Consider the following 21974-nt stretch of genomic DNA (forward strand, 5'->3'; position numbering starts at 1 on the left):
GCACTGAGACTGCTTTTGTAAAGGTCTTTAATGACATCCACTTAAACACAGACAGTGGCAGAACTTCAGTGTTAGTATTATTAGATCTCAGTGCTGCGTTTTACACTGTTGACCACAGCATATTACTAGACCGACTGGAAAACTGGGTGGGACTTTCGGAAACAGTTCTAAATTGGTTTGAATCCTACCTAAAGGACAGAAACAACTTTGTTTCTATAGGTAAATACACATCTGAGTTGACAAATATGACATGTGGGGTTCCTCAAGGCTCCATCTTGGGGCCTCTTCTCTTTAACATCTACATGCTACCACTGTCTCAGATAATGAAAAACAACAAAATAAGTTACCATAGCTATGAAGATGACACACAAATCTATGTAACAATTTCACCAGGAGACTATGCTCCAATTCAAACACTGAGTAAGTGGATTGAACAAATCAATGACTGGATGTGTCAGAACTTTCTCCAATTAAACAAAGATAAAACTGAGGTAATGGTTTTTGGAGCAAAGTCAGAATGTATAAAAGTGAGCGCTGAGCTTCTGTCTGCAATGTTCAAAACAACAGATAAAGCCAGAAATCTAGGTGTAGTCATGGACTCTGACCTGAGTTTCAACAGTCACATTAAAACAGATACTAAATCAGCCTACTATCACCTAAAGAATGTATCTAGGATTAAAAGACTAATGTCACAGCAGGATTTGGAAAAACTTGTCCATGCTTTTATCTTCAGTAGACTCGACTACTGCAATGGTGTCTTCACAGGTCTCACTAAAAAATCTATTAGGAAGCTGCAGCTGATTCAGAACGCCACTGCTCGAGTCCTCACTAACACTAAGAAAGTGGATCACATCACTCCTGTTCTGAAGTCTTTACACTGGCTTCCTGTGTGTCAAAGAATATATTTCAAAATACTGCTGCTGGTTTATAAAGCACTGAATGGTTTAGGCCCAAATTACATTGCTGACCTCCTGCTAAATTATGAACCATCCAGATCTCTCAGGTCTTCAGGGACTGGTCAGCTTTCTGTCCCCAGAGTCAGAACTAAACATGGAGAAGCAGCGTTCAGTTATTATGCTCCAAATATCTGGAACAAACTCCCAGAAACCTGCAGGTCCACTGCAACTCTGACTACTTTTAAATCCAGGCTGAAGACTTTTCTTTTTGTTGCTGCTTTTAATTGAACTATTCATATCTTAGACTGCACTGTAACTTTTATCCATGTATTTTTTCTTAATGTCTTTCATTTTTCTTTTATTATTTTTTACTGTTTTTAAATGCCTTTATCTGAATGTCTTTCATTTTTGTAAAGCACCTTGAATTGCCTGGTGCTGAAAGGTGCTATATAAATAAACTTGCCTTGCCTTACTTAGCTTGCATTGTTATGGATCTAAAGGTAGCACAAGCTAACTTTCATAGCACAGCTTTACTTCTCACTTAACACAATAAAGAAACAGACCGTATAGCACAAACAACACAAATGATCAATACTTAGATATATTTTCACTTGTAGTATTATAATAATTGAAATGCTGGTTCTTCTGGGGGTCTTCTGTCCACGCTCAGCTAGCTACAGCACCGCAGCTGCCTGCACTGTACAATCGCTGGAGGACTGGGCTGTCACTCAAAAACTGAGTAGCCAATGGGGACGCACCCCTGAAAGTCCCGCCCACCTGGGATGTTTGTGTCAGAATCTCAAACAAAAAATGAGGGAGCGCAAAAGAGAAAGCTGCAGCGATAGCAAAAGGCTATGGGCTCAGAACAGTCTCATAATACACACATGCGCACAGAAGGATTCACACTTGTATTTCATGATCCGCAAAAGGATTCACACTTGTATTTCCGGATCCACACTTGTGTTTTTCAATGCACACACAAATGTATTCCGTTTCATATAGATGTAAATAAAATCCAAATACAGAAAAAAGTTTTACATGTGTATTTTTGATCCTCACATATTTGTTTTCCGTTTAAAACCTCTGAACCTGCAAACACAAACAGCTTTCTGTGCACGGATCGCTGTGCATTCGTGTGTGGGGTTTTTGAGACTCCCCTGACGGTCAGCCGATTCGTACTTGTAATTATTTCTATCTATCGCCAATCAGATGTCACATGAGCGCGCACCCACGAGGGTAGATTTCTTGCGTTCATGACGTAGCGCTTCATGTACGCATTTTGCACAGTTCGGAGCTGACAGCTCCATGGAGCCTGCCTGCAGGCGCTAATCTCAGGACACCCTTCACTCTCAGTATCTCTGCAGCACCTCTTTTCACCCTCTGTCTGAAATCAGAGCCCAGTCTGCTCTGATTGGTTAGCTGACCGGCTCTCTTGACCCTTAGCCAATCATATTGTTCAATGTGTTGGGGAGCTAGCTAAAAGAAGCTCAAGTGTTATAGTGATGTCATTATGTTACAGAAGTAATCAAAGGAGTCATTTCAGGCAGTGTGGGAGAGAAACTCCCTTTGGAGGGGACTAAGGGATTCTAGCCTTTGCAGACCATTTACATGCACAAAAACGCACTACGAAGTACTATAAACAAATATAAGCGCTGTTATTTTCTCATCTTCAAATCACTCCGCTTTCCTTTTAGATATGTTGTCTAAGCGAGAAGTTCTTGCTGTTAGCATATTATGAGCAATATTTGGCAGTTCAGTCACTTTTTTATTAATAACCACTCGTAATATCAAGTCTGTATATGTAAAACATTTATTGTGTACAAAAAGTAGTTCAACAAGTTCATCTTAAATGAAAACTCACATTTGGCATCCCCCCGCCCCCACCCTCCCCACATTAACAATACAAGGTTAAATGATGTCCTCATTTGAAATATCACATCACTCACATATTGACCGGTCATGTGACAGTCCCTCCAGGAACAGGTTTTCTATAAAAAAGCTCCTGAAGGCATCACTTATGCCTATTTTTAAACAATGTTATTTTCCTGAATTCGGATTAGTTAAGTTCTAACTGCGAACTGTGATCATGCCTACTACTATGCAACAATAACTATCAAAATACATCTTATCTTGAGATTGAAGCTTCATTATGCAACTTATCAAAATTGCAATGATTGGTCAAAATAGCACTTTCTTAGGAAAAGCTTGGTAATTAAATTAAGTTATGGTTTGAAGAAGCTTAAATTAAAGGATTTCCAGGAGGGACGTCATATTTCAGAGAACAATCAATTTGGTCAGTTAGTCTAACATGGCCAAGCATAACACTGCGGAGTAGTGTTCATAATAGTTTCAGCGCAATCCTGAAAAATGTTTAAAGGTAATAAACCCAAGCCTAACCTTAATCATCCCTAAAAAGTACATGAAATATCTTGTGTAAACAAATTGGTTACATAGACAAGCCCTCTATAAAAAAATAATAACTAGCAATGAAAAGCACACACAAAAAGAGTTTCCCAAGATGGCACGGGAGGCGTGAGAGCAAGTCTTTTACAAAAACAAGAGACAAGTGGCCTCATACACTGGAAGAATTGCTCTCATCCTTCACCCTGTGTACAATGATTTCTTTAAGCACATTAATTCAGTAAGACCTGCAGTCATGGTGCTGTCTGAGCCAACATGATCGCAGCAGTGTATTACTAAATATGAACACATGACCGGGAGCTATATCATTGAGAAGCTGCATAGAGCCTTCTCTACTGATAACACCATACAAGAGCTGCTTCGGCCTGTTTAACTCCAAAGCTAAAGGAGCAGATCCGAGTGGGCACCAAGGTTTTCATACAATAAATGTTTGTAAAGACCATGATAGGGCAGGGCACATGTATACTGGGCTGCCACTGAGCCAACATGACCCAGCACATTGAACTGGGGCTGTGGGTCAGGAGGAAGCTGCTGTAGGAGAGCGTTCCACTTTTCCTTTTGACATGAGACCGTAGCTCATGTCACATTCTGGTTTAGGGATTTCATTTCAATTGATCCCTATTTTCAACTGTCATTCTATGCAGACACTGTGTTCCCCATGAAAGGGAACTTCTTCAATCTCTGAGTCGTGTTTTGTATGCTATTCAAATAGTTAATCTTTTGATATCGACCAAATATGGAAGACTTAAATAAAAATGTCAGAGGAAATCTATCTGTATCAGTACAAATAACACTCAAAACTGTTCAGCATGGTCCAATTAAAAGTTGCTCGTCTATTCAAAGTTATAAATGCATCAATCTGTCGGGCATTACAGCCCAGGTCCTTTCTCTTGACTTGATTTCACTAACATATTTTTGAATGAAGGACATGTAGAGAATGATGGGACTAATCAGTCTGACTCAACATTGGGATCGTCAGATGTTGGCATTGATAGTAATATTTCAGAAAATGCCTCATTAAAAACAGGTCCGGGGAAACAGAGGGCAGTAAAAAAGAGCCCATTAGTCCAAAAATTCTTATATTTTTCTTGAAGAATAAAAAAACACATTGATGAGGCGTAATTGATAGGATGGTTTGGAGTGGTTCTAGGGAATAAAGGAAGTGAAAGCCAACAGGGAGGAAGGCCTCACATGATAGCACACTCTCTTTGCGACGCCTTGCCCTGCGGGGAGAAAAAAAAGGTTCAGATCATATTTCAAATTTGATGAGTTAAAAAAAACTTGTGCTTTAAAAACAAACAGGGTTTGTAAACAGTGTTGAGTTGGCTCACCCCCTGTTCCTCCTCCTCCTCTTCCTCTTCCTCCTCCTCCTCTCCGTTCTCCACCTCCATCTCAGTCTTGGTAACGCTACGTGTGGCCACTTCCTGCAAGATAGACAGTCAGCAAACACACATGAGACTCAGCGATGGATAACACATGTGGAGCGCATGCACACAGAAGTATGGATATGTTTACCTCGCCATCGCCGTTAACCAGAGTGGTGGTGATGTCATTTCCTGTGCCCCAGGAAGTCTGACTCTTCCACAGCAGGTCAGTTGGTGGGCTGTGGGCCACGCCGGCATCAGCAGACCACACCTGGGAAATATTACAGAAGAATACATCATGATCACCACACTTTCACTTTGAATCATATCATCCATACTTGAAGCATCTTTTACCAGGGACATAAACCTAGACAGGTGTTCCATGTCTCTGGCCTAAAGGCGCTGACACACCAAACTGACACCAAAGAACACGTCCTGACGGACCCGATTGTTGTGTCGTCTCACGTCTCCTGCGTCTTGGCCAAAGAGTCGCACTGGAACACACCGCAAAGACTTCAGCCGACGGCCAAGTAGCACGTACGCACTGTGCATGCGTGAGTGGCAATGACTCTCCTTACCAGCAGGCGGCGGTAGTGTGTATTCGTCATTCAAAAGAGGCAACAACCGGAAGACAGACTGTGTGATATATATACAAACAACTGTTTCACATAACGACTTATAATCGAAAACATGTTTAATGCCGTACTGGAAAATGAAAAATAATAGCCATCTGTGTGTGCCTTCTTCACTTCCGTTTTGCTTCTCATGCACTGATTCGCTAAGCTGAACAGCCAAACGGAGTGATTTATTTTGGCCGAAAAGACACGACGGTGCGGGACACACCAATCTGAGTAGGGCGACAGGACGCTCATCTGGACCTTAACTCTATTCATCTACAGCTTGATTGTCCTATGCTATAGAAATTGTAAAGACTGCTGAAGCAAATGTTTCAATTAGGGATGCTCCGATCGATCACCGATCGATATCGGCCGATACTCACTCTCTACCGATCGATCGGTGCTCTCTAAACATGCCGATCGCATGACGTAAAATACATTACACTTTTCTCTGTGTGCGGCAAAACAAGCTCGCCAAAATGGCTTCACCGGTCTGGCATTATTTTAAGGTGTTAAGCGGTATGCAACGTGTGTGAAGCAGAAATCCTGCAGCTCCGCCCGCCGGACCGGTAAGGGGAACGAAACACACAAGAGTTAGACCTAACACACTTAGCTATTTTATCTACCTCTGGAACAAGCTAAACTAGTTATACATATATTTATTCTTCACTGTCGGGTCACTCATTACTGGATCAGTGAGCTGCATGAGATGCTGACAGGCTGTCAGGAGAGAGAGAGAGAGGGGGAGAGAGGAAAAGAGAGCGCTTCAGCTCATTTCTCCCGTGTTATTCTCCAAAGTGAATGTAAACTTGAAAAATGTACATCATTTCAATGTAATAATTAAGTTGATTGTTGTTTGTGGAAGCTCCAGTGAATGAGCCCATTAACTCAGTTTAAACATCACTTTAAATGGAAGATTTAAAGTGATGTTTAAATCTTCCATTTAGGCCCCGCCCACTCGATCGGATCGGCCCCGAAATTGGCGATCGGAGCATCCCTAGTTTCAATACTATCATATTAGGTCACACAATAAAAATGTGATTAATATATTGTACATAAAACGTTACCATGTCATTCTAAGGAGAGCTGGAATGTGTGCATGAGCAAACAAGTTGTTTCTTATACACAGCTAATGGTAAAGCTTGTGTATATTGCACTTCACTTCAAATGTTGATTGTTAGATATTATTGCAGATTGTTTAAGCATTATAAGCCAAGCAGTGGGTGCTTTCAATGGCGTTACCATTGTTACAAGCTTGTTTGCAGCCACAGATTTGTTACTTCTTTCTTTTCTTTTTTGCAACACTGACTACGCAGTTCATTTGTGTTGAAGGGGGTCGTCTAAATATGTCGTTTTATTGCGAGTTATGTTGAATGACTGCAAGATTAATTTGTTTATGACACAGTTAGCTGTAGCTGAACACAGCACTCACTCATTGTCTTCTACTCACCGTGACTGACTGTCCAGCCTTGAGGACAAACTTTGGGGAGAACTTGTAGATGACCTCGTCTCCTTCATCCACCTGTCTCTTCAACCTCCAGCTGCCCAATGGCTGGTCCTGCAATACAAAACACAGCACCAAGCTGAACAAACTCTAACCTTTAACAGCCAACCTTTTATCCTAACCTTCAAATGAATTGACTGCGTCTTTTTGTTGTTGGTGTGTATGCCCACCTGTTCAGAATCATTGGTGAGAGTGACTGCGTTCCCGTCCATGTCAGTGGGGGAAATGGTGACTGCTCCACTGGCTGTGGCTTCTTCTGACACCAGCAGCTGGCCCTCTATTCCCGCCTCAGACAAATCGGCAGCCTCTATCTCCAGTCTCTTCCTTTTGGTGCGGGAGGAGGAAGATCCTGTGACCCTGGAAACGGTGACTCGGGACGATGGGCTGGGGGACAGCTTCAGTCTGAAAGCAGCAGTCAGTCAGCAGTGTTTAAGCCTTTGAATCTGGCATCATGTCTTAATAACAAAGTATGTTATGTGTGTGTACCTGTGCTCCTCTCCCTCCAGCAGTTTCCTGTATGCGTTGATCTCCATATCCAGGGCGAGCTTGACGTCCAGCAGCTCCTGGTACTCGCTGAGCTGAGTGTTCATCCTCTCTCTCAGCTCGCTCATATCCTGCTCCTTCCCTTCGATGGTGCGCCGATGCTTGTCTCGCTCTGAGGACAGAATCTCCTCCAGCTCTCTGATGCGGTCCTCTGAGGCGGCTGCCTACAGTTTCAAACAGCAGAACCATCAATTTGTGAAGTCACTCAGCAATGACATGTATGAAGCTTATTGGCACAAGGATCTGATGTGTGTGATGATCATAAAGCAATACCTGTTTCTGCAGGGCACTGAGCTGATATCCCAGACTCTCTATTCTCATCCGAGACTCCTGCATCTCCTCTCTGGCTGTTCCCATCGCCTTGTCATTGATCTCAGAGGACATCTTGGCATTATCCAGCTAAAGGCACAACAAGAAAGGCAGTGTGAGGCGCCAGTCAAACCTCAGACACACAAAGATCAAAAGGGGAAATGATTTGTCCTCTCACCTTGGCCTGGAAGGTGTGCTCCAGTTCGCCTTTATAAAGGGAGACCTGCTCATCGTGCTGCCTCCTCAGGTCCTGATGGATCACACACACATTATGACTGCTTCATAGTACACAGCATGGATTCAACAACAGAAGCGTGTTGTCTATTTCGCACCCTAGAGAAGACTATGTTGTGTGTTGGAAGCTTGTGATGCCTCTATCTTAACAACAAAGCAACATCTGACCAAAGGGATAAATACAATTTGAGATCTGTTGGTTGACTGGAATTTGAAACATTTTCATAAAAAATGTAGGACATCAGACAGAATGTTGTCTTCAAGACTCTAGCCCAGACTGTTAGATAACATGCAAGAGCAAAAAGATCCTCCTAGTTGCAGTGCTGTTCCTTCAGCACACGGAAGGTTCCATAATGTGTGAAAGAATTCCCCATGACAGATTTTACATTCCACCATTTTTTTTTGCATTGCACGGAGGGAAATTCATTGCCTTCACGGCTTTGCATCTGCAATGTGATTGGCGCTTTTTGGTGTTTGCCGATCAATAGTATAGTGGGTTTTTATATATTCAAGTCAACCCCATAGTTGTATTCTTTCCTAGACATGACAGCAGTTACTCTGACTTACCTGTAGAGCTTGTGCCAGTTTGAACTCATAGTCCTGTTTGACTCCAGAATCCACCTCCACGGTCCTGTGCTCCTTCCGGCGCCGCGACCCACGCACTTCCTGAACACAGCCAGCGACATTTCGTCATTAAATATCTGCACATGTGACTCTATTAGGAATTCCATTCTCTTCTAAACACAATGATCAACCTTCACTGTGTATACATAAACAAAATGGTATTTTCGGTTTTCAATAGATATAGTTAGTTTTAATAGACACAGGAATATAGTTTTTGTTGCTATTTGACCAGTGTTTTTCTAGTTTGCATGGACTCTTACTGTCGTGAGACGAACTGAAAAGAGAATGAATCATTCATTTCCATTGGAATAATGAGTAAAACACATATATATATATATATATATGTATATATACATATACACGTATATATATATACGTATGTATATATACATATGTATATATACATATACATATATATATACACACACATATATATATACATATGTATATATACATATACATATATATATATACACACATATATATATACATATGTGTATATATACATACACACGCTATATAAGTTGATTATGAACATGATTTGTGGATATTTCTCCCCAAACAGCCCTTACCTCTTCGAACATGCTCTTCCTGAACTCCAGATCTTCACTCAGTGACTGACAGCGGTTCTCCAAGTCCACTCGCATCAGAGTCTCTGCCTCCAGCTGGCGCTTAGCAACAGCATGACTGTCCTCTGCCTATAACATATGTTAGCACATAGAAACTCAACAAAGGGTTTAAGAAAGTGAGTCATCCTGATCAGGCAGTGGCGGGAAACAAGGAAACATTGGAAGATGTCATGGTGTCAGTTACTGATACGGAATCTGCTTTGTTGCTTTCCAAGAGGACTTATTCACTTAAAAACAACCTTTTTCTGGAGATATTTCACTCGATTTCAGTTAGAGTAAATGATGTCATCACATGGTGACTCGCTCTGCTCTCAGTCTTCATAAACAGTTTACATTAACATGTGTAGGTGCCTTCACTGATTAGGAATGCACAGCAGCACTTTCTCAACCTTTCTACACAATATATGTCCTTTCACACTCTATTGACTCCACTTACTTCCAGTTGGGTTTAATCAAATGTTTTAACATTTTAGGAGAGTACTGAAGCACCATCTTTCATGCAAAACACACTCAACTTATCTTCAGACTATTTAACCCTTTCTTGTTTGCCCTTCGCTGTACACACCTTAGCCAGCAGGCTCTTAACATCAGCCAGCTCAGAGGTCAGAGCGTTGTTCTGGCTCATAGCGGTAGCGAGAGATGCTTCACTCTTATTCAGCTGGCCTTCCAGACCATTGGCTCTGGACACGGCTGCAGCAAGATCGCCTTCCTTCTTCTTGTTGCTGAAACACATGGACAGAGAAAGGAAGGTTAGTTATATAATAATAATAATAATACATTTTATTTCTATAGCGCTTTTCTTGAGGGCTTATGGATACAGAGTTGAAGAGGTGTGTTTTGAGGCGGGACTATATATACGATATCTTCCAACAACCCACAGACCTCGAGTACAAAATGCATCTTATGTAAAAATGCATCCTCTCACCTGCGTGTGGCTTCTTCCAGGTCAGCCTGAGCCTTGCCCAGGTCTATCTGCAGCCTGGCTCTCTCTCTAGCGGTTTCATCCAGAACCCGCCGAGCATCGGCTAACTCTGCCTCGTACAGACCCTTCAGGCCGCTCACCTAAACAGAGGAACACAAACTTGTTAAAAATGGCAGGGCTGGGTAAAAAGGGATACTCTAATCTGTAGTATTATTGCTTTCCAGTGAGTCCTGGGTACAAACATTAGAACAAGACAAACATAAAGCAAACATCTAGCACATTCTGATAAACAGATCTTCTGATGTCTGGTTTTAGTTTACAGTTGAAAGCCTAGAATAGCCGTGTCAGGCTAATTTTATAAAGTGGCGTAATAACACTGCTGGCCTTTACAGCTGCAGGGTGTTTCTGCCACTGACATTATGTGTTTCATGGGGAATCCAACTTCAAGTACTTTTCGGAGCAGTGGGTGGGGCAATGTGATGGACACATTTAAATACCACTGTCAGCAGAGGAACTCTCATTCCATCCACTAATCTGTCATTACCAGCCACAGGTCTGTCAGTCCAGTGTTTCCCACATTTACTTCTGCCTAAGAACATTTGGCAAACCATTTTAGGTTTTAAAAAAAAAAAAAAAGTTCAAGAGAGCATTTTGATGATGAATTAACTAGGGGACAAACTCCCCTTGCTCTCCTCGTCCTTAGCCTCTTGATCAACTGACAGTCGCACACACTTGAGGGAAACCGAGAGAGAGGCACTCTGCTGTTACGTTAAAACCACAGAGCATCGTTTTTTGTGGCAATCCTAACATTATCAACATTGTCCGACAAAATAAATAAATAAATACTATTTCAAATAGATTTAACACTGGAAAAAGGTATACATGTGTCCACTGGGAGACATTAGGTAATATCGCCACTTTGGTAGCTGTTCTTGCAAATCTAGGGAAGGCTGTGGCTCAATGAATAGAGTGCTGGACTTCGAATCAGGGGGTAGCAAGTTCGAGTCCCACTGCAGTCTGCATGTCGTTGTGTCCCTGAGACACTTCACCCCAAATTGCTCCTGTGGGGATTGTCCACAGTATTGAGAATGTAAGTCGCTTTGGATAAAAGCAGTCTAACAAGTGACATGTGATGTAATCTAGCTCACCCCTAATGTTCATTTATTTGATTGCGGAGGAGAGTGAAGTTGTAACTGCAGAATTTGGCTGTGATCACATGATCACCAGACATTTGCTTACGGTAGTTAATTTATTTTGAAAATGTTAGGTCTGTTTGAAATAAAAGACAAGCAAGTTAAGTATTTCGGTATACTGTTAACTTAAGATATAAGTTTACCAAAAACCAAACACAAAAGCCACCATTACAAAGAAGACAAAGAGGTTAACATTTTTAATTTGAAATGCAACTGATAAAATGTCCTTATTGCAAGACTATTGCAGACTTTCAAGTTTAAATTCTGATGACAATTAAAAAAAAAAATTGCACAGCCCCTAGGTGCATATTATGAAATGTAAACACGACTACAAATTATGAGATTTATAAAACCATGCGCAATTTCTTTTTGTAAAGTGAAATCAACGTGCGCTTATTGGAACATCAGTTCTGAAATTATTTTATGCAATTTAGGAATTTTACCACCTTTGATAAATATAAAACATTACCATTCCCTACACTCTGCATGATAGTTTAAAGGCCACCCAAACTATGCTCTTCTTTTATTTCAAATTAATCAACAGAAGGAATTTTTGGCAAATTATCACATTTTTACAACAGAAAACCTAGAAGAAAAGCACACTTCTCAAAATGTATAACTAAACAGAATAACTCAAAATCCTCTTGTTGACAGTTTGATAAACCCTGTTATGCAATCTAGCAGTGTGTTAACTACCCCACTTCAGTAATAGTATACACCATTAGATCAGATGTATGCCATTGTCAGCCTTTGAAGCTTAATAATGCCATAGGTAAAGTTATGTCCCAAATAATTCATCTCCATTCCCACATCCGCTTTTATAACAGTTTTGATGAAGATTTAATAAACCTTATAAACTATTCATTAATGAAACCTATTCTGCATAGAAACCAATTTGATGCCTGACTTTCTAATAACTACCAGTATGCAATCTGCCATTTTAGTAACATTTCAGAGAAGATTGTCTAAATGTAGGCAAAGGATTTATGACCTATAACAGTATCTATGAATCATAGCACAGAGACAGCAACGTTGTTAAGGAAATCCATTATGATGCTTTAGGAACTGAAACTAAACATTACAATTTTCAGTTTTCCAACCACATTTGAGTAAAAAGAATATAATAAAAATGATGTGCAAATATCGTTAGCCTTTACAAGCTTCAGCCGTTTGCTGGTACACATTCGTGTTATGTTGTTGGGGCAGATTAACGTGAAGGTGGAAAGACTGGATTCCTCAGCTGTTCTGACTTATTTTACATTATGTACCTACAACTTCTATCCAACTTTATTTTTTTTTCATCACCACAAAACAACAACCAGAAAAGCAAGCAGAACTACCAACAACAAGAATAATAATAAACAACCAACAAAAACAAGTATCTATTTACCTTAGAAAAACAAAGTAAATAGTTTGGCTTTACTGTACATACTCCCTCGGCAGCAAGGAAGTAGTTGTCGTTGATCCTTACTGCATTGTAAACAGCACTTTAAGAAGTAAATATCACATCTGTTGACTGCGGATTGCTAAACCTCTTCAAGGGTGGATCCCTACCCTCTTTACAAATCCATTATCAAAAACATCTCTGATCTTCACCATAACTGATGATATTACAGAGGAAACTGGGGACAAACTGCTGTCTCGGTCTGCCTGAACTGGTTGCTGATCATTTGAAGCTGTATATTATTCATGTATAGTAAGTACGTTTGCCACCAAGTGACGGTAATGTAAAAACAAGGTAGGCTGATATCATATTTATAGAATGGCGCGAAGAACCACCCACCCGCTCAATTGTCCCGGTCCCGTTACATTTCATGCAGATTAGGAATACGGCAACACGTGTGTTATTAACACTAACAAAGTTAGTGTTACGGCCTTCCCATAGGAATTTAGTGCATTTTCCTGGGAACAGGATATTGGAGTCACTTGACATGTTTTTGTTATGGACAGTTCGCAGCTTTAACTATAAATAACGTTACTTTCTATCAATTTTGGTGGCCATGTTAGACTCCCAGGGGTTAAGCGGTCTGCTGCTGAGAGGTTGCCTGTGGGGGATGATGGAGTGAAGAGTAGCCTGGTGTTTGTGAATGGGAGAACAGTTTAGTTGGACTCACCTCGCGAGTAGTCACCTCCTCTTTCTCAGACACTTTGAACATCAGCCGGTCGTTCTCCAGCTCCAGAGACCGCACCCGGTCGATATACACGGCCAGCCGGTCGTTGAGGTGCTGCAGGTCTTGTTTTTCTTGTAAGCGGGAGATCCTTGTCGGGGAGAGAGGAGTGGAGGCCGCCGGGCGGCCGGCTTCACGGCTTGGGGTAGCGGTCGCCATGACGGTTCTTTTAAAAGCCTGAGTTTTCTTTTCCACTCCGGGAACAATAAAAAACAAAAGTATCTGCTCTCGTCGTTAAACAGGGAGGCAAAAGTAGTGCGTCTTCTTATTCAAAGACGGGAGGTCAATCAATGAGTGGTGCGCTCATGCACTTCTCAGTGTAACCTAACCTGCTGGCTGGAACACTGGTATGAGTCCAAGATGGCCGACACCACTCAAGACCGCGCCAAAAGCAAGGGACGCTTCCTGCCTCGCAATGGCTGATGGGAGAAGGCATGCGCGCTCACAACATTGCTCACACGCACACATTCTCGCTTCATTTTGGTTTCCCCGAGGGCAAATGTTGTCATTGTGCACTATAATGTCATATGAAAATATACAGCTCAGTGTGGAGATAATAACCACACAACCTGAAATTGACAGAGAAATGGCCTGTATCAGGAGAATAACAAAATTTTACCATTTAATTTATTTGAATGAAGAGACATTTCTAAATTATATAGATATTTAAACATGCATATATTTTTATATGTGTATATACACTCAGGCAAAACCAGTCGTGTAAAGTTACTAAGTAGATGTACTAGATTACTGTACTTGAGTACAATTTTGAGGTTCTTCTACTTTACTTTAGCATTTCAATATGTTGCTACTTTGTACTTACTCCACTACAATTTAGAGTTAAATGGTGTACTTTTACTCCACCACATTTATTTAATACCTTCAGTTACTTTACAGATCTGGATTAATGATGTGAAATATAATCAAGTCTTAAATCAGACTTTAGTTCCACCTGGAGTAAATTCAAAAGCTACCCTAAAGTCATTAAAACTCACATACCTTTACCAGCTTTGATAACACTTTAATGCATCAATCATTATAATCAAAACATATAATTTATATTATACTAGAATATACATAATAAGTACTTTTACTTTTGGTAGTTCAAGTATATTTTGATGCTAATACTTTTGTACTTTTACTTACTTTACTTTTACTTGGTAACATATTGTTTGCAGGACTTTTACTTGTAACAGATTATTACTACACTCTGGTACTTCTACTTTTACTGAAGTACAAGATCCGAGTACTTCTTCCACCTCTTGGCAAAACTCACCAAGAAAAGATAATATCTGTTATGTATGTTGACCTTAGGAAAGACAGCTCACTTCAAGTAATATTAAGATTGTAGAACTTCATATGTGATACAGGCATAATACCAGTCAGTTTCAGTAAAACCCTTGAAAGCATTGGAGATGATCACTTTACAAATAAGTGAGTAAGTACAAATATTTTCATTACTAATGAAGTAAAATTTGGAAAGGAAAGGGACAACCGATTCTTATGTCTATTTTAAATTTTTTTATTAATATTTTTGAGGTTGAGCAAAACATGGTATAACAACGTTTCAGGGGCAGGGGTTGTAATTTAGAGAATGTAAAAAGCCAAATGCAAGCTGCAGAAAAAAAAGGAAGACTGGGTAAACAAATAAAAAATGTACATTGAAAAAAATATTCAAGTATAATATGCTAAACAACAATAAGTAGTAACCCTTAAATTATAAGGACAAGTTCTCAAACATGTTAAGGTGGTTAGACTTTTTGGAGTTCTATTTTAATAAAGGTAACATGGTGGTATATTAACAAAGTTAGAAACTAGTGCAAAAACATTAATAATTTACTTTAATGTCTGTCAAATGGAGAAAAACCGAGCAAGCAGGACATCTATGTTAAATTCAATTGTGACGACCGTCCTAGATTATGGATGCATCGCTTCTATATCAGAGAGAAACCCACCATAACAAACTTAATGTGATTCAGGCTCAGGCCATCAATATTTGTAGTGGAGCATTTAAAACACCATTGTCTCCAATGTATGTTAAATTGGGGGACATGTTCCTCATACCATCTGGTTTGTGTGGAAGTCTCACAGGTATGTGAAGTATTTTTCCATGTTGACCCTGGGAGAATCGCCCTGACTTACCCCATGTTGACTTGGACTGCAAGAAGAGAGAAAAATAACATGTAAAACAACTGTTAAGCAGTATCACCGGAGAAGTCCAGTGCAGTGAGGCTTTATAAAGAACCTGGTGACACATTGGCAGTTTGCAGAACATGCAAAAAGCCTGCACACAACTGCACATCCTTGTTGTTTCAAACCTGCTACTTTAGGGTGTCGTTACTGTGGCAGGTCCTATACAGCTCGGTGTATACCCAAGGCAGGAGAAAGCAAAGAAAGGGGAGAAGGGAAGACAAACAAGCCAAGATCTAAAAGGTCCCATGTCATGGCCATTTCTACTGATCATAATTCCATTGTTGAGGTCTACTAAAATACATTTATATCGTACAATTTTAGCGCGCCACAGTTTCGCCGCTGCGAGGCTCCACTAGCACCCCCCCCAGCGCGTCACAGTTTCGCCGCTGAGAGAGTGTGTGTGTGTGTGTGTGTGTGTGTGTGTGTGTGTGTGTGTGTGTGTGTGTGTGTGTGTGTGTGTGTGTGTGTGTGTGTGTGTGGTGTGTGTGTGTGTGTGTGTGTGTGTGTGTGTGTGTGTGTGTGTGTGTGTGTGTGTGTGTGTGTGAGGAGCTCCACGGTATGGTCACGTCACCATACCCAGGAAGAAAAAAATGGAAAAAGAGAAATCTCCAACGAGGCGTTCTGGGGCAGCATAGACAGGCCTTTTCTGTGTTAGAGTTTTACTCGATAGGGTGTACTTTGAGGGTTTGTGGCTCTGCAGACCGTTTACATGGATAAAAAGCTTCATAACACACAAGGGGACGGGTAATAACCGGAAAAGCATGACATGGGACCTTTAATGTAAATTGAACTTCAACCTGATCCAGCTGCTCCTTTGCCATCCACCCCAGCACCACTGAGGGTTTCATCCTAATCTGTACTTGGCTCGTGTTCTTTGTCTTATTTCCCCCTGGACAATGTACACATATGGTTCCATTTTTTTCTAGTAGTGCTCAGGGATCATGCTACAATACAGGAGCCTATTTCAGATTCTTTGTGTGAATGAGTTAGTGTGGGTGTATTTGACCTGCATCTGGAGGATTGGACTAGGTCTCCCAACATATCTCTGGTACTATAGTATCATATTTTGTATGTATCGGATATGGGATGAAGTCGCAAAATGAACCATTGGTCCTATGTTTCATGTTTTATTTTTGCTCAAAAAAACTCAAATCGACAGTGTTAACCTTTAGATAACATTACCTTCACTCATATAATCCTTTACAAGGCTTTGATAATTTACAGACATCTCACTTCTCAAAAAACAGGAATTGACTTTGTAAGTCAATTCCCGTTTTTAGTTACAGTTACAAAGTCTAAAACAAAATGGGAAGCAATTTAGTGATGGAAAAAGCTATAACCCAGTAAGGTGTTCATGACTGAACAAATACTGATAACTAGTTGTTTCCCCCCAAGGAATGTAATTAGTGTTAAGTGAAACAAAGTCAATACCGGATTACCAAAGAAATTACTGCTTTGTGGAAAAGGACATTTTAAGGAAACTAATGTGTTTATCAAATACATGCATTGTCTCAAACTACTGACATTTTTTCCAAGGTAGTTCAGTAGGAGACTTTAATTTACCTACATATAATACGTATAGCTTTCAGTAGTATTTCCCAAAATATTTAGTTATAGTGTAATAGTGATGAGCTCTCATAACATTGAAATAATTTCCACTGACCTGTCCTATTTTTTGTAATACTGATATTAAATGAAATACAAAATATTGGAGCAACTCTTATTCTTTTCTACAAAACAAGAATGGACCTTGTAGTGTTGAACTGGACCACAACTTGCAATATGATAAATCGGAAACAACGGCTCACCTATGAACATAATAAAAAACAGATATATTTATTTTCAGATACATGAACCTTACTGGATGATATGTTTATTAAGGATCACCATTAGCTTTTGCTCTTCACAAAAGCTTCCTGGGGTCCGACACTTAAAACAATACAACAATAATACAACAATAATACAACAACATTCAAGACATAATTCCTGACATCATTAACAACATCACCAATATCATCAACAATTTCCAACATCATCAACAATCTCATCCACTTGCAATATCAATCTCAGCCAAGGATGAGTGCACTAGACACCCACCAGTACAAAGCATGAGATCAAATTAAATTAGGGTTCACAGCTCACCAGGGTACATGGTCATTAGTAGATGGCCCTTCAATCTCTTCTTGAAAGAGGCTCTGGACTCTATTTCAGCAAGGTAGTTTGGCAATGAGTTCCATTCCTTTATAGCTCTATAAAACACAGAAGATTTCAGAAGATTTGTCCTGGGTTTAGGTGCCAGTAGATGGCCTGATGTATCTTGTCTAGTCTTATGGTCATGCTCATCTCTTGTGTAAACTATTTGATCATAAAAATACAGTGGTCTTTTGCTAAATTGATTGATTGATAATATAATATCACAGCATTAATACCATGTATTTTATTTAAATGCTACTACGAAAAATAAATAAAGCAAAAGACTGATTAAACAGCAGTAACTCATCCAGACCGATAGGGGCAGTGCTCTGTTGTCGCAGATGTCTCTTCCGGGTCAAACCTGTCATTACCCCGCCTCTCTCGTTCCACAGTCCTTCCGGTCTGACCGCCATCATAGACAGCAGGTAAGATTTAAATGTTGACAACTATCTGCCAAAATCCACGTATAATCTTTACCATCCGTCGATTTCCACCGGACACAGTGAAACTATAGACACATATAGAACTTATCTAACATCTGTAGGCATTATTTGTGTCACAAGAACAAGTGAAAGATAGGAAAAAATGAATCCCTGTCAGTGACTCATAAGCCCCAGAGCTGTGTTCATTCTGTGCATAAAGTGATCTCTATACCTCATTGCATAACACGTATAGGAGCTACACGGTACATTGTCTACTGAGACGCGTTTTAGAAACATTTTCCTCAGGTAGTGTAATTTAACTTCACCTGTATGTCCACCCGGTTCTGTTACGCTAACGTTAGCACTGCATGCTAACTCTGAAAACATAAACCGTTATATCTGTGCACCAGCGGAAGTGCTTCTGTTGACTGTTGAACATGTGGTTGCTGCTTAAATGGGTCTGGAAAAAGTTGTATCAATTGTGACTGATTTTTAAATGTTCTTATCTCCTTCAGAAATGGCTATCCGCTACCCTATGGCTGTTGGCCTTAACAAGGGCCACCCAGTCACTAAAAATGTGACTGCCCCCAAACACAGCCGCCGGCGTGGGGTGAGTTTCTGATGCTTCACATTTAATACATTACTGCTACTACTAAAGCACTCAGACCTCACTAGGAGTGTGATGCTTAATGTGCTTGTCTGAGATTAGTTTGTAACAAGACATGTCATTTCACAAGTTACTTTAAGCTGATCCATGTCCTGATTTAGATGCTGAATATCTGACAGCAAATCAAACCAGTCTATTTCAAATGTGATACTTCTTCCACCCTGTCCCATCCAAAATTAATGGATTATTTGCCATCAATTACTTTTTTTCTCACCTAAGACATGTTGGCACTATGAGAAGCATTATCAGGCTTCAGCTTCATGATGTCAAAATACATGCATTTGATTTTTAGGACAAAAACAAGTAATTTAAATAGATATATCTTGGCTCTGGGACATTTATTAGCCTAATATAACAAGTCCATGACATTTTAATGTATTTTAAATAATTACTAGTACCAGTCTGATTTCCATCCTATGCATATCCCACTGCAAGAGTCAAATGCAACTTTTCCCTGTTTGAATCATGAATGCTTGAATATAACATGGCCATTTGTAATAGAAAATAACTGAGCCTTTTAAAATGTAAATTTGAGCAGTGATATAACATTTGTTGATGGGCGTATGATGCCTGATAAAGCTACAGGGCTTAAAACTGGACAGAACAGTGACATTTGGAAACGGGCAAAGCACAATAATATATTTGAACAGTAAAAGTCGAGTGTTGCAAAAGTTATCATGACTATAAAACATATTGACTATAATGTAAAAAGAGCAACAGTCTTTATAACAAGTGGGGTGAAATATGCAACATATTTACTAAAGCTGTAATGTCTGATGCTATGAAGATGGTATAAGGATGTGTAGTCATATAAATGTAGTTTTTTTTTTTTAAAGCACAGTTAATAATAATAATTCATGGTATTTTTATTTTAGCGCTTTTCATTATATTACATAATGAGACATGTAATACATTGAATACCGTGGACAATACTCACAGATGTTTGAAGTTCAGGGTATGTAACATTATTCATTTCAAACAAGCACTGATCAAATGTATTTTTGTATAATAAGTCTTAAATCATTCTTTCAAAAATAAAAAATGCTACTACATGCTGTTCCAGATTCATCCAATAAGCCCTAAATGTAACTTTCCTAAAACTATAGCCACCTCTTGTAAAGCCTGGGGACAATCTGTCCATACATGGCGGAAACAATGCCAGGCTGCTGAAGAACAGAAGAGTTTCAGAGATGTAGCTCAGGGCAGAGTCCTCTTTTCCCTACAATGTCTGATAACTTGGTCAAAATTAATAGTAATAAGTAATAGTAGTACTTCTCAAGCTGCGGGTCAAAGCTTATAAATAAAAAAATTGTAAATCACATTGATTTGCTGCAGAATATGTAATATCTGTATAAACAATGATGTCCATTGCAACGATTCCTGTATAATTTGAAAGGATCTGTGGTTTTAAAGCTTTGTCTTTCCTCTGCAGCGTCTGACCAAACACAGCAAGTTTGTCCGGGACATGATTCGTGAGGTGTGTGGCTTTGCTCCATATGAGAGGAGAGCCATGGAGTTGCTCAAGGTGTCCAAGGACAAGAGAGCCCTCAAGTTCATTAAGAAGAGGGTAAGTTAGTGTTTGTCAAGTCAGAGCGCTGCTGCACAGCCACAGCAGCATGTTCATTACATCGGTGACAGAGCAACTTGTACAATCTACTGCAGAGCTTGTATTGGTCTGTAGCATGTGCTGATGGTAGGCTCGAGGGTGTTGAGTCTAATGTTTCTCTCTCCTCCACAGATTGGCACTCACATCCGTGCCAAGAGAAAGAGGGAGGAGCTGAGCAACGTTCTGGCTGCCATGAGGAAGGCTGCTGCCAAGAAGGACTAATCTGTCACTTAATAAACGTTTTCTAAACTCTGAAAGCCAAACTGGTGTCGTTTGTCTTCTGCTTTGCGCCTTTTCTATGATGTTCTGATTTTTTTTTAAACACCGTTTGTGAACATAAATGGTACACTGATGCCTCGTTACTGTTCAATAATGCATACAATCTAATGTTGCATTGACTGGTGTAATAAAACCTCCCTGGAGGTCTGCTCCTCACTATCAAGAGGTGGTGTAGGTCAGGATGATGCACTTTGCAGGCTGTTGTTGGCCCCTTCATGGTTAGTGCTCAGGTGGGTGCAGGCCCCTCTGACTCCATGATGAAACACCTGCAGCCACAATCCACCCAGTCTGCTTCCCAGACAGTTCAGTGTTTATGGGTGCCATCAGGGAGATGTCATTAGCATCACAGCAACTCCTTTTGCAACATCAACAAGGACGCAACTAAGAAAAGTAAATACACATTCAACTTAAGAACTACAATCATAATACTGAAATTACTTTCAGATACTTGTATTTTTATTTCCTGTCTGGTGTCACTGGGAGTTGCATGTTAGCCGATATGTAGAAATGCAATGGACAGGACTTCTTACTTTTAGAGCCAGAGCCCCCCTAAATAAATGCTCCCTTTTGGTTATACTTCTATTTAATATACAATATCCCAAGCCATCTACAAGTGGTAGTAACAATGTGGAAATGATAACTAAGGTGATCAGCTGGTTTCAGCCCCGACTTACCTATCGTTCTCCATCTCTTGTGAAAAGAAATTTTTAATTTATATTTATTCAGGACGTTCGTACAGGCATTTGAAAGTTGTTATTCACGGGTACACTTTTTTTAATCAATTATATGTATCTATAAAAAAGTAATCCTACGTACTCGTGGATGGATAATGGAGAGTATTTAACAAGTATATGTCGGACAGTTTGGCTATATGATCCTAACAACAAACCCTTTTATTTACAGTTTACAATTTGTATTAGTAGCAGCTAGTTTACACATTTGGGAATCTGATATTCATCAATACTATTTGATGTATGCTACCCTTTATATATACAGTCTATGATGCTACCTCATTAATTTCATTCAGTCTTTTAGTTTTATAGAAATGTTAAGTTTCCATCCAAACCTGTTATTATCTGAGGTGTAGATTTTTGCCTGCCCTTCACTGTGCGGCGGCGTTGCCCCTGGTGACGCGTCTCTATCTACTGTGTCCCGCCCAGGCTTCTTATTCTCGGCCTGTGATTGGCTGT

At 40.0% G+C, this 21974-nt stretch overlaps 2 protein-coding genes across 2 annotated transcripts; one reads left to right on the forward strand and one right to left on the reverse strand.

Moving 5' to 3' along the window:
• Positions 1-2715: 2715 nt before the first annotated feature.
• Positions 2716-13786, reverse strand: lmnb2 (lamin B2). The gene is made up of 13 exons (XM_034081062.2): positions 13371-13786; positions 10067-10203; positions 9707-9863; positions 9085-9210; positions 8456-8554; positions 7833-7904; positions 7619-7744; positions 7289-7509; positions 6973-7204; positions 6749-6856; positions 4833-4952; positions 4649-4741; positions 2716-4540 (listed from the first exon to the last, which is right to left on the reverse strand). Exons 1-13 carry the CDS (start codon positions 13581-13583, stop codon positions 4505-4507), a joined length of 1740 nt encoding a protein of 579 aa, XP_033936953.1. The 5' UTR covers positions 13584-13786; the 3' UTR covers positions 2716-4504.
• Positions 13787-18144: 4358 nt separating this feature from the next.
• Positions 18145-20768, forward strand: rpl36 (ribosomal protein L36). Its single transcript, XM_034081160.2, has 4 exons — positions 18145-18235; positions 18748-18842; positions 20332-20466; positions 20638-20768. The coding sequence occupies exons 2-4, from the start codon at positions 18750-18752 to the stop codon at positions 20725-20727; spliced, it is 318 nt and encodes a 105-aa protein (XP_033937051.1). The 5' UTR covers positions 18145-18235; positions 18748-18749; the 3' UTR covers positions 20728-20768.
• The last annotated feature ends 1206 nt before the right edge of the window (positions 20769-21974 follow it).

This window comes from Pseudochaenichthys georgianus, chromosome 4 (genome assembly GCF_902827115.2).
Source record: "Pseudochaenichthys georgianus chromosome 4, fPseGeo1.2, whole genome shotgun sequence".
Taxonomy (NCBI): domain Eukaryota; kingdom Metazoa; phylum Chordata; class Actinopteri; order Perciformes; family Channichthyidae; genus Pseudochaenichthys; species Pseudochaenichthys georgianus.